We start from the raw sequence: 14,100 nt of genomic DNA on the forward strand, positions 1-14,100 counted from the left end.
CCAAAAGTTTAAGGTTGGCTCCGTTTGCACCACTTAAGTACAATATCAGCTATTGAGTTTATAGCTTATTGTGCTCGTAAAGTAGAAGATGGAATTAATAAACTGCTTGAAAGTAAGTGTGAAAACCTCAGGAGAGGTGGTAATGATTATTTTCATTGTAGATTAGTCAGCCAGTTATTTAAAGATCCCCTCCAGGTGTTTATCAAGACATATAAACACAGTCTGCTTGGAACAATAATGTGTGTCTGACATGGTTTTGTCCATAAAAACTCTTTCTTCCTCATCAAAAATTCCAGAACTTATAAATATACAAATGCTGGACACGAGATGTCTCCTCCTTCACTGTGAAGTTCATTCTCAGTGTTTGTGCACTAGAGGCTTCAAGTTTTTCCACATCACACTTGTGTCAGTTGAATACTGAACCAGGATTGGCTCCAAATTAGTTGTGATGTCACATACGTCATTCTGCACAGTGACAATCAAAAAATCCAATGAGGGAAGGAACAAGCTGAGTTGTTGAAATCAGTTAAATATTCAGAGTTGGAGAGAAGAATTCTTGTATCAGAGTACTGCGGGGTATCTTATTGTAACCTGTAAGATTTTCATCGTCATGAAAGAATACTTAGCTGAGCTGATTTCAACAACAACACAACTCTCGAGAGATTTCAAAACAAGACTCCTTCTTGTGTGAGACTTACTAAGACACAACATCGAATGGATCAATCAACAACAACAACAAAAAACATTTTATTTCTCCTGATGGTCCTTTCCATAATGTTTCAGACACTTTAACTACCAATGTGAGCCTCCTAGTGGCCAGAAAACAGAACTTTTATTAACTTTATTTTTGTTGTTCATTGATGGAGCACGATTGCCCCGTTGGATTACAATGCAGCCTGTTTCAAAGCGCTCTCACTCAATACTGGACCAATTTCAAAAATTATTGTTGCCATTAGTCACTTAGACACAAAAAGATGGAAAATAGGGTCCAGGTTGAAAAAACAGCAATACCAATCACTTCAACATTAAAGGCTGAAACGAGTGAAGTTGACATATTTGCTTAAGAATAAATAGACTTAAAGGAATTCATGATTGTGAATGAATCCAGCTATGTAGGTGAACTTTTGAGCATAATTAAACAAAATCAAATATAAGAAGTGTGAAGAATTCTACACATGACGGGACATACATCCCTTCAATTTCAAACATGCGTAGTCAAAGATGAGGGAATCACTGAGATGGAGTCTTTTGTTAAAGAAGATGTTTTCACTCCTCTGCCTATCAGACGCCAGTTTCTTCTTAATTGGCCGCTGATGAAAAAAATTGCACGGAGCGAGAAGCGCATACTCATGGCTGTGTTTGAGCTGGTTGGAGCAGCAGATCCATGAATGTGCAGAGCTGCGCGTCGCGGCCATGCAGCTCATTATTAATAATGACTCAGATGTCATCTGCCGAGGTTGCCAGATTGGTTTCTGCCGCCGAGAATCTTAGTTGCTAAATTATGAGTAGAGAGTAGTTCAAGAGATATTGAGCATCCAAGATCTGTGATACCAGCTGGTGGAACTATTATGTGCTTTCTTTGTGAACATGTCTTCTCAAAAGTTGATTTTTTAAAAAGCAATATTCAATCCAATATGAAGACGTAGTGAAATTTTAATTAATAAACAGAGGACAGATAATACCTTATAATTCTGTGCTTATAAAATGATCTGGAAATGCTGGCACGCTCCCATTTATGTTGAATTAAATCTTGTCACTTTTGATAGAGTCCTGTTCGACTATATACTGGAACAAATGATTTCAAATGGTTCCAACGCAAGTTAAGAACAAAAGGTCATTTTCTTTGTTGCTTCATTACTGCAGAGAGATGCTGCTTTTGTTTTTGGCACTTTGCCAGTTTAGAAAGTTACTTAAAAAAAAAAAAAAAAAAAAAAAAAAAAGGAAAAAGTGGTGGGATCTACTGGAGATCTCCCACCACACAGGCATCACAGTTGTTCTCATTTTAAGGAACATTGTGAGAGTAAACGCAAGATGCTTTGTTTTGTGGAGGAAGTTGACATCTCATAAAAAATCAAGGACTATTTTGCATCTGCCACATATAAAGGACTTGCAAAGTATGTAGTAGTTAAGAAATGTGCATGTGTATGTTAACAAATGCAAGTCTTATTATGCAGAGTGAAATAGTAACTACCACTTGTGTGACATACAGTAGATGTGATGTGATTAAATGTGTCATATATATTAGAAATCTTCTAAAAACTGCGATACTTTTCACATATTAAACGAATACACACTGAAGAAAAGATAGGGGGGGAAATGTAATTACCCTTACTCTAATGCTTGTCATCGTCATGCAGTGCTGGAGTTACCATGACATCAGGAGAAACTATGGAGCCATTTAACAGGGTTAACAAGAGCAGATGAGAAAACGGGCAGACGTCTTACAAATGATAACATGTATTTTAAAGGAGGGGAAAATAGAATAATTAGAAATCAAAGCTCGCTTGCTTCTAGAGATTTGACTCATGGAAGAACGATTTACATAAGTCTGGTATTTTGCTCTTTGATAGTTGTTTTCCTGCTCTGGGAAATCAGTCAGATTTTTTGGGGAAAAATTAGGAGAATTCTGACATATATCAATATGCAGCAATGGAAATTCTATACTCCATTATTCTTATTCCCTTATTTTTATAGTGGCTGTTTTTTGCAAATGCAACACAAGAAATCAATGTAGTTCACAATCATGTTTGAAAGGATTATACAATATGTATGAACTGAACTGAAATCAAACTTCCACTTTGGGATGACATTGCCAGTTAAACTTCATAAAAAGGCAAAAATGGTTTCAAAAGTTTGTTTTTTTTCTTTCTGAGGTGCAGTTTTGTTTTGTACCACTTTGGCATTCAAAAGTCAAACTACAGATGAGTCTCTCACTTTTTCTCCCGTTTTGCAAAAGCCGGCACTGCTTACACCCACATCACAAACACAGCCTCACATTTCACAAATGACTGTTTGTTGTCACAAATTGCAGTCGCTAATGTGAGTCCTACGGGACTCTCAGGTGCTCACACACGGGTTTGCGAGTACGGCACTTATTTGGATTAATGAATCTAACAATGAAACGAATGAAATTAACAGCAGAGGAAACACTCTGGTTGCAAATGTGCTGAAACTAGTAGGTTGTATGCAGTAGAAACACAGGTGCTGGATCTTGCAGTGTGGCAGACTCACAGGTTCCTCACACACACACACACATTCAACCAGTCTCCATCCATCATCATTCACTTTTTTTTTTTGCTTTCCACTGCACGATTGTGTGTGTCATGTCGGGAGGCTGTTTAATTCCCACGCTTCCCACAGCCCTGCTTTCTTCCTCCAGTTTGAGCTCTGCACACACACACACACACTATACTAAAACATGCACATGACTTCTCCTTCTCTGTCCCTCCAGCTCTCAGACAGAGGGTGGCTGCGCGATACGTCCGTGACAAATGACTTGTAAACTCACATTAGCGCCAGGGAAAAGAGAGCGGAGCGGCGGCCCCATGTCATCTTCCTCATTCGCCGATTCATGCGGTGACAATTTGGGAGGGTTTAGTGAGAATGGAGCAAGGAGGATCTAATTTAGGATGGAATGGTGAGGGCTTTGGATGGGGATGTGCGGTGTGTTTCGTGTGTGTGTGTGTGTGTGTGTGAGAGGCGTGGGATGGACTGAAAGAGCATGCTGAGAAACACACAGCATCAGACTACCTCTGCGGAGAGGAGAGAGAGTGAGGAAGAGGAGAGGACGATGTAAGAGTGAGGGATATCAATGGGAACCAGCAAATGAGCTGTACATTTTCAATGGGGTAGCCAGAGAGGGACCAGTGGACATTTTGGGGAAATCACTATCATATGAACATAAAAATGCATCTAACTAGAAAATAAGGGGCTTTACAGCACCAACAACACATAACTCTATATTATTTAGAAATAAGACTTTTTTTTCTTATTCCTGCAGGTGAAATCTCAAAGAAGCTTACACTATAGGTACAAGTGTCCTAAGCTACAGAGTATTAGTGCTGTTCAGCTCTATGAGCTCATTCTCTATTACTGTATCATCAGGGATACAGAGACACAACAGATACATAATTAAAAGCAGCTTTTTTTAATCAAAGTCTGATTGAACGGTTTGCTTATGGGAAATAAGTTTCCTTCAAGTTTTTGCATGATGCATAAAAAAGTTAGCTAACACTGTAATTGTTTGGTAGTTTTTCCTCCTGGAATTTAAGGGACTATAAGCTTTGCTGGATAGATACATTCACGGATGGAATAATCAAAAGCATTGAAAAGCAATCTTCTCTCTGATATTTTTAGCGTACCTGTAATCATTTTTTGGTATACTTGCCGACGATACATCGATCTATATCAATACATCAATTTAATTAGCAACGAGCCAATAGCATCGATGCAAAATGAAAACATTAATCAGACATCAACCATTTAAGAAGAAGTCCTCCTGCGTGTCTGTCTCCCCTCGAGCAACGCACACCTCCAAACTAAATGTAAGCGACGCCAACGCAACCAGCCATTTAGTGAAGTTTTCCTGAGCAGCTTTTTTACACAAAGACTAAACCATAACTATAAAAGAGTGAGTTTCACTGCTGCAATTTCACATTTCAGCAGACAGCAACATGTCCACAGCTGGTTTAGAGACATGTCTATCATCACATGCTTCGGACATAACGTTGCTGTAAACTCAGCCACACAGAAAGATCTGAAATGTGCTGCTGCTACTCGTCTTTTGTCGTCACAATAAGAAAGAGAAGCTAAAATCCTGCTTTATTGTATAAAAGTATAAAAATAGTGACTTAATGTTCTTTTGGTTTTCTTTTATAGGATGAGAAAAAACTGTGTGTTAGACGCACACATCTGCAGCTCCCAATGCAGGTGATCCCAGTCTACCTGCATTGGGACCTACAGTGTGCAGACTTTTTTCTTGCTTTTACAGACTTTATTGTTTGGTCCAGCTCCTGCCCACAAATTTTTTTCTTTTATAGGATGTGAAAATTTTAAATCTCAATATATCAAAATGTGGCTATTTATAATAAACAGGAGGTCAGTTTTTGTTTAAAGTCTGTGTAAAGTAAGAATAAATATGCGTTCTGAGTTTGACATACCACAGAAACGTGTGTTGTTAACCACCCTGCCAAATTTGAATGATTAAAAAAATCTCCAAATATATGAAATTAGGCTTCAAAGTTGCGTAAAAGTCTGCCTATTTCTCTTCTCCCAAACGCTGTGGGAGTGGCCGCCGAGTTCACTGAAACCCCGCCCCCTACCAAGTGTCACCTGTCAATCAAAGTCACCACCTCTAACAGAAACATGGATGCTAGGTCTGAGAGCTTTCTGCTGCTAACTCAGCTGCTAGCTCGGCGGCTAACTCAGCTGCTAACTTGGCGGCTAACTCGGCAGCTAGCTTGGTGGCTAACTTACGTTACGTAACGCAGCGGTGATTTTCAGACCCGCCCATTAAATCCAGACACAGAAATCTTGAAACACAGTTTGTGAAGCCTAGCTCCACAATTCAAATCTAAACGGTTGAAATGCTTTTTACACCTTTTTTAAAAATACATTTATGACCTGTTTAATGTGTTTAGAAGAAAATGTCTGAATTCACTTTACACAGTCTTTAAATGCCTGGTTGAGCTCAGAAATAGAAAATATCAATAAATTATCAATTTTTTAGTTCCTCTTTGTGATTTGATATGAATGGAAGTGATTGTGTTAAATCAGCTGTGATATCATCTCATATTGATCGCTACCTCCAGAAATCCGATGAAATCCAAATGTTATCCTGACAGACTTTGTGATATCGGATCGATTCGAACATCGAATCATTGTTCATTGAATCGATATAATATCATATCAGGAAGAAACTTGTGATATACGCCCCTAGTGCACCTAAGTGGGTGTATGTTCACCTAAAATGCATTCTAGGTGTGTTGTGGCTGTATATAACTGGTTCTGCCTCTAAGAAAAAATACCCCTGAAAAAGGCAATTATGACTGTGGTGGCCAATAGGGCAGCCAGGCTTCAGTCCACTGTAACCACAACCATCCTTTGCCACCCTGCAAATGTGTGCTTATTGGATAGAAAGATAGAGGAGGAAGAGGAGACGGTAGGTGATGAAGACAGACAGGAATGCCAACACACCCAGACAAAGGGAAAAAGAAGATAGATAGATCCTACATTCCTCCCACCATCCTTTCTCCGTCTTACCTCCCTTGTTTCTCACACCTCCACTCTCCCTCAATTTTGTCTCTCTCTCTCCTCTCTTGCATCAATTTCTTCCACTCTTTCCTCACCTCCATCTCCTCTTCATGTTATATCTACAGATGTCTACAATCCTCCTATTTGGCACACTTTTTGATGACACAAGACACTTTCACTATATATTGTTTTCCCAAGATACTTTTAATCCAAGAAGAACAGAGTCTTCATCCATGAAGCATTTTCCCTTGAATAAGTATAATTATACCATTAAAGCAGAAAGTAAATCCCACATTTATGTAGCTTGTCTATCCGTAACATCCTCACACACTCTCCTGTCAAGAACTAGAAATATTCAAAAGTTTTTTTTTCTGTGACAGTTATCCTTTTTCAGGCTGTCTTTTTGAGCTCCTCATCATGTGTGACAGCACTCATTTTTTGCCTTCTTGACAGATGATTCAGTCATGGTCTGTTTCTGCAGTAAAGAAGTTGGGAGACTTTTGTCCTTTTCACTCGGCAGAAATGTATTTCATCGGTGTCAGAAAAACATGTGATGCAAGCCTTCAGAAGCTCATGTGGGTCAAACTGAGTTAACCAAACACTCTTAAAGGATGACTGACTCAAAGACACTCACTAGCCTAGCGGCATCGAGGCTACAAATAACCCATAATGCGGTACTCTCTCTGATGTTTTGAACATGTTGTTTTGTCCTCAAATATAAGACAAACCCTTCTTTTTTCAGATGTGGTTTCCAGACATGTCATCTTATATTCAGGCCAACACTGCATATCAGCGTTAGCTAATTAATGCAACTTCGGGCTAGCATTATTAAGCTAAAAATGCTAAATTAAGTCATGTACATCTGGCAAATAAAGAGACCTTAACTGAAGTCTCTGTGAATTTAACTTTTTTATTACAAACATAAAAGCTATGTTAAGCTACAAAACAGCTAATTTTAGCAAATTAATAATACTTCCTGCTAACATTATTTAGCTGAACCTGAAATGCTAAATGAAGCTGTCATGTACAGCTGGCCAATAGAGACTGTTACACCAGTCTCTGTGAACTTAACTTCTTTATTACACACGCACAGGCTACGTTAAGCTACTATAGCTGGAAGTAACATTAGTTAGCTATTTTAGCTAAATATTGTTACTTCCAGCTAGGGTTGCCAACCGTCCCTTGAAAAACAGAATCGTCTCGTATTTAGAAACAAAATGATGCGTCCCGTATTGAGCTGAAAAGGGACGCACTTTGTCCTGTATTTCCGTGAGAATCAAAATAGTTTATAAAATGTCAATGGAATCAATAAATGACAGGGCATTTTATATGAAAATGTACGCTAATCCAACAAATGTGACAAATGAGCTGACTGCACACTCACACACGAGAATGACAATGCAGAATCCGGCTCTTCTCATTGGTCGAGGTACTTGTCAGTCTAAATAATGAAATGTCTTGCCTAGAGTTTTACTCTGTAGCACTGAAAGACAAACAACTCCTTATTGCAGCAAAAGCTCAAAAGAAATACAATGGAAACAAATAGGCTGTCTCCACATGATGTAGCATTGAGCTGTTGAGTTCATGAGTTCAATCTTCTTTTTTTTCTTATTTACTACAACTGTACAGTCATGGCCTTTGAGGCACAAGGTGTTCATGTTTACAAATTTTTCACAGACTTTCTGTTTGCACTTTTCTTATTGCACTAAATGTTCTGCTTTCTATTGTTTTCTGTTATTTTATACTGTTTTCAGTTAAGCAGGACTGAGTTCTGTTAAAAAGATTTGTTATTTTGCACTAAAAAATAAATTGTTGAATAATAATTTGTTTTCCATGTATTCGTATCACTCAAAAACATGCATTGAATTAAATTCAGGTTTGAGTCAAATAATTTAAAAATCGTTTCACACACACAAAAAAAGGCAAAACATTTCAGCAAGCCGGGAAGGGGTGAACGCAATCGGGTCGGTCGGCACGGCCAACTAGGTGTCCCTTATTTATTTTTCAGGGAGTTGGCAACCCTACTTCCAGCTAACATTATTTAGCTAAAGCTGAAATGCTAAATGAAGTCAAAAAACTGAGTTGCGTGACTCCCCTCTAGAAACACAATGAGCCGATATCATCACATAAAATTCAAGCTAATCTCCCAGTTAAACATTTATAGTATTCACAACTGTCAGATACGTATAATCGTAACTTCAAGTTTCATGTTTCATATTTCACCAATAAAGTAAAAACAAACAAACAAACCTCAAAAATCATTAATGATCAATAGTCATTAAAACCGTCACGTTTCTGGCTTCTTAAGAGACAAAAGCTGCTCACAGGTCCGCATTGAATCTTTGAGTTTTAGCAACGTATAACTTTCGTTACTTGCAAATGTGGAAAACTATAGCAATTAGATTCTAAGAGATGTGAAAGAATTTGGATTCCTTAACCAGATAACACTATCGCACCACAACCCTAATGATATCCAAGACAAACTCTATAATAAACTATTTTCCTAATACTAAATTTGTATTATCATCACATAACCGTATTACAACACATGCTTTATTATGACATATTTCTGTTTACGTCTACTTTAGATCATTTTATTTTATATTACAGAACAGATATTGTTTAGTTTAAAGTGAAAAATGGCCACAAAGTTTGCAGTTTGTTTTGTATTCTGTAATAACTATAAATGTCATTTAAGATCTGAGCACAGACTCACAGATGTATGACTGATAAGCACACACATAATCAGGCTGTCAGACTGTCTGATACTCGGGGTAGCACCTCGGGGTAGAGGTGGTGATGATAGTGGCTGAGGGGGTGGTAATCTACAGGCCATAAAGCAGCACCAGCCTGGCATCGCCATGGCGACGGATGGAGCGGAACAGGCACTGTCCCAGAGCAGAGAAGGAATGGTGGAGGAGGTGAGGAAGGAAGGAGGGAAGAGAGAAGGAGCCAGTGCAGAGAGGGGGGAACACACGGAGTCTCCAGCTGGAGCCCCTCTGTGCTGCAGGAACACACCCTGAGGCTCACACACACACACACACACACAAATGCAGTCCAAGGCAAGTGAGAGCACACACGAGTGCACAAGCTCACAGACCCACAGTAGACACATGCATTCACACATTCAGAGATATTACACACACACACACACACACACACACACACACACACACACACACACACACACACACACACACACACACACACACACACACAAGTAACAAGTAACCTCATGTGCCCATTACACCAGCCAGGGCCAGCCGGGGAATCTTAATAAAAATCAGTTCTCTCTAAATCCTTATCCCTCCCTCCCTCTGTCTGTCTCTCTCCATCCATCCATCTCCACCTCTTCCTTCTTTCATACATCTCTCCTTTGTCTCCTGTCCTCTATGGGTTCCCCCTCCCTCTCTCCTACTTTTTTCCCCCTCTTTTCGCTGCATCTCCATATTCCTCTCTGTGCACCTTAGGCACTTCTCTGCAGTGGCCTGAGCAATAAACTCAGGGGGACCCGTGCTATCACAGCAAACCAATTACCTGGCACTGGACACACACACACACACACACACACACACATACACACACACACACACATATATACACTCAGACAGTGGCCTCAGGGACCTGTCACTAAAATACACACACACAAAGCGGCTCATGGACCACCACCTAAGCACTTACAAACTCACCCTCACCCACATACATATGCTGAACAAGAAGCTTGTCTACAAGGAGTTGATGTATGAATGGAATACAAGTCAAAGCTAAATAAAGAAGCAAATAAATGATCAATTTTAATGATTCAAAGGTGCAAAAGATGAAGTAGAAGATAGAGACGTAGGTGAGCATTGTCACAACACCACAACATTTACTTTAACAACAGCCGAGGCAAGATTAACCTGCATTGAGGTCTTTTTAATAATAGATTTTAAATAATGTTGTTATTAAAAGTAGTACATGAATAATGCACAGTGTTAATATTTGGTGTATAGATTCTGACCTAGTCACTCCCCACAAGCAAGCAGTGCGCTCATCACAGCAGAGTGGGGAGTGATGATAACTTTACCCACTAGAGGACTACAGATGCACAAGCCTGCAGGTGGATGCTGGGGTGGGAAGTGTTACTTTTGAAATGCTAAATGAACATCGCAGTGATCAAAAGGGTGCGTCGAATATATTTTTTAGCGGGAACATCATGCAGTGTGGGCGTAGTGGTGGACTCTTGTTGACAGCCTGAATTAACTGTCTGACTCTGCGCGCACTAAATTAGAACCTGCTAAAGACAATACCTCCTATAATTCGGCACTAACACATTTTGGTCCGCATAACGCACCAAATTATCTCAAAATGACAACATGCACCCGCTGGCATGAGGGTGGCATTCAGTGACGCATCAGAATCCTGAAGCAAGACTGTTTGTCTGGCACATTTGTCTGTATGACTGTATGTTATGGGCTATAATTAATTTCAGTGGTTAGTTGTGGTCACCAGTGAGAAATGTTCTCCCCACACTCAAATGAACAAACCTGAAAGCACTGAAATAGAAGCGAGCCAGCAACCAGACAGACATTTGAGATCCTCAACAATGGCCAAATTTGCAACCGAAAGGTCTCATGGTCATTCCTCCCTTACAAGACACTATCAGTAGCTGTAGTTACATGATTTAACTGTAATGAAACCGCTTCCAATGTTTTTCTCTTAAGCAAAATGCAGCTTTTACACATGGACAAGTTATCATGAAAATTGGATCATAAGTATGTGGGTTTTTTATTTACTTATTTATTTTCCGAAACTGTTGAATATCGCATTAAAGTGAAACACTAGGGGCTGATTTCGTGGACGAGGATTCACTCCAGTCCAAGACAAGTCCAAGAGTTGTTTCTCAATGGATATGTTCACTTAATCTTGTCGTTAATCTAGGGCTAGTCTTCATCTCTGTCTGAGAAACTGGACCATAACTTCAATCACTTGGCTTCTTCTCCTTTTTTGCTCTTGTATGCAGTACAGTAGTAGACGGTACTCACCAGGGGGAGCCGTAGATCTTGAATCCCCTCACGGTGACATCAGAATCCTGCAGGTAGATGCAGTTGGTGAGCAGCGACTGGACGTTCTCGTAATTCTCCGGCTTCAGCTTGGAGGCCGAAGGGAAGTAGTAGAAGTCCTGCTTGATCAGGTCGGCCATAAACTCCTGGTCGAAGGTCAACTCGTGGTTCCCGGCGATTACTATCTTGATGTCGTACGGCAAGGTGCCTGAGGGGGGAGAGGGGGAAAAGAGGGAAGATGTTATTGGGGTCTGACAAGGAGAAATTTGGTGGAGTGACGAGGAGAAAGGTAAAGAAGTGATTGGGGAGTGACGAGAAGAAAGGTAAAGAAGTGATCAGGGAGTGATGAGAAGAAAGGTAAACAAGTGATCAGGGAGTGACGAGGAGAAATATGGGGATAGCCAAAATGTGATGAAGGAGGTGAAGGGCAACCAAAACAGAAAATGGGGTGGTACGAAGATAAATTACAACAGGGAAAAAAGAGGGATATAGAGGTTATAGACGAAAAGATAACAGTGGAGGAGGAGTATATTTGGAAAACAGAGAAAAAGAAAATGAAAGGAAAGGAGACAAATGCAGAAGATGAAGAATGGGGAATAGAAGGAAATAGAAAATGCAAGGAGACATCAGGACATGAATAGGAAAGATGGAGATATGGGATGTGTGTGGGGGGGGGGGGGGGTGAGAAAGAGTGAAGGAAAGAAGGATGGCAGACAGAGCGGGGAGGGACGAGAGGAGGGAAAATTGAGGACGACATGAAACCAATTCCAGACGGTTTGGCATTCACATGTGAAAAAGGCTTTCTCATTGTTTTCCCCTCCATTTCTAGCAAATCTGTACATCTGTCTTAGCTTCCCTCCATCAGTCAAGGTCTCAACCCAGTGCACTGCTGTCTTCTGTTTATGGAAGCATAGCTGAATGCATCCGTCAGGGAATCTTTATCAGGAGGAATGATGGGAAGGGGAAGCGGAAAGAGCCATCATTGTGAAGTTTCGGACGTGGAATATTAAACGTTTACCGACTACGGCAACCGGTGCTACGTCTTTCTTTCCCCCCCTTTTCTCTCTTATCATCTTCCTCTAATCAAATTCCTTCATGTCCCCCCCCCCCCCCCCCGAATCTCTCCTCCCTCTCAATGGTTTTAATTGGCTATTCAGAGCTTGGCACAGCAGGGCGCGCAATCGATCGGGGCACATCAAACCCGATGGCAGCCGGCCCTTCACAAATATACATGATGTTTTCAAAGCCCTGCTGAGGAGGGGGAGAGAGAGAGAGAGAGAGAGAGAGAGAGACAACACTGGCAAACATCTGGGGGTCTGCTTTGTCAGGTAGAGTGGTTGATGGAGAGTTCAATCACCATGACTTTTTTTAAATGTTTAAATACTGCCAGGACAGCGTGGCACGCAGCTGAGCGCGTCCCTTTGTGTGTCAGCGTGTGTTTTTGTGAGTGACTTTTCCCACGTGTATGTGTGTGTACGCACGTTTTTTTGCATGCATCTGTGCGTGAACGTGTCGCGTTAGTGAAAAGGAGTAATTAAACTGAGCTTTAGAAGAGGCTGACAGCCCGGCGACGGCTCTGTCATAACAGCCAATCACAGCCCGGTGATAGAAAGAGAGAAAGAGTGAGGAGGGTGGGGGTGGGTACGGTGTGGGGGGGGGGGGATGGAGAGAGCGACAGAAATACTTTAGGAAGCCCGAAAATCCTTGAGTGTGAAGGAGGAATAATGACAAGATGAAAGCAGCTGTCAAAGAGTGCCCATCTCTGCAGTTTGGGCCCAGGCCGCCTCCTCTCCCCCCCCCCCCAACATAGCACCCATTTGTTTGGCAGAAGGGCTTGTGTTTAGTTGTCAAGCAGACACCCCAAAAAAAAAAAAAGCCTCGTAAATGAGGGGCTGCACCTCCACAAAGGCACATGGAAACACACGCCGCTGCACAATGTTGTTTTCAATTCCTCTTCGTCAGACTTTGGCATGTGAAGTAGCATCCACTCAATTGTCCCTGGATAAACCAAGGTTGAAGCAACGCCTCGCTCCGAAATACAAATCTGATCATTATCTTCATTCAAATCCCAATTGAAGTTCCCAGCACCGCTGAGCACACTGCAGTCAGCACCTGTATTTCTATCTCACGCAAAGTATTGAAGGTAATGGGATCCTCTTCTTACATCTCCTGCACATTTTCTGAATGACTAATGCTGTATAATCAATTTGTTTCCATACCAAAGACAGGCACTGTGGTACCTGAAATCCAATATTTACCTCCTTTATTTCTCACAAATATTGAGAAATGTGATTTTATTTTATTTTATTGGCTGCAAAACCTTGGATTAGATGAAAGCACTAAAAAATGTACCTAATGTTCAGATTTCATTAAGCACTTGACATACTGGACTGGTCATTTTAGTGGTTAAAGAGTCCCTGAGTTATGAGATAGCTATTTCAACAATGAAAAATTTGACAAAATGTTTCCAACTGCATAAAAAAAATATGCACAATTACTGATTTAGACCAGCTTTCTTCTGTCATCTGTGAATTAGCATTCTGGGCTAACACAAACACTTCTTTGTACTGTGCATGTCAGATGCCTGAAGCTGCTTCACAGTAAAACCCTTCCAGCTTTTGAAAGGCAGGAAGCAACGAGGCATTACTGGAAGGTTTTTTTTATTGTAAAGCAGCTGAAGGCATCTGACATACGCAGCACAAAGAAGTGTTTGTGTGACTTTTGGCAAAATGTTTGAGTTATCCTGAATTCATTGTTCAATAAGCTGGTCTTAATCTATTTGTACATAGTGTTGTTGGTGGGTCAG

The 14,100-nt window shown here is 40.7% G+C and overlaps 1 protein-coding gene across 1 annotated transcript in view; it reads right to left on the reverse strand.

Moving 5' to 3' along the window:
• mpped1 (metallophosphoesterase domain containing 1) overlaps window positions 1–14,100 on the reverse strand; it is a 76,955-nt gene that overhangs the window by 39,577 nt on the left and 23,278 nt on the right. Inside the window, exon 3 of the mRNA XM_062443951.1 lies at window positions 11,277–11,502. Coding sequence (XP_062299935.1) covers window positions 11,277–11,502 — 226 coding nt within the window. The remainder of the gene's footprint in view (window positions 1–11,276; window positions 11,503–14,100) is intronic.

Source organism: Scomber scombrus, chromosome 22 (genome assembly GCF_963691925.1).
Source record: "Scomber scombrus chromosome 22, fScoSco1.1, whole genome shotgun sequence".
NCBI lineage: Eukaryota > Metazoa > Chordata > Actinopteri > Scombriformes > Scombridae > Scomber > Scomber scombrus.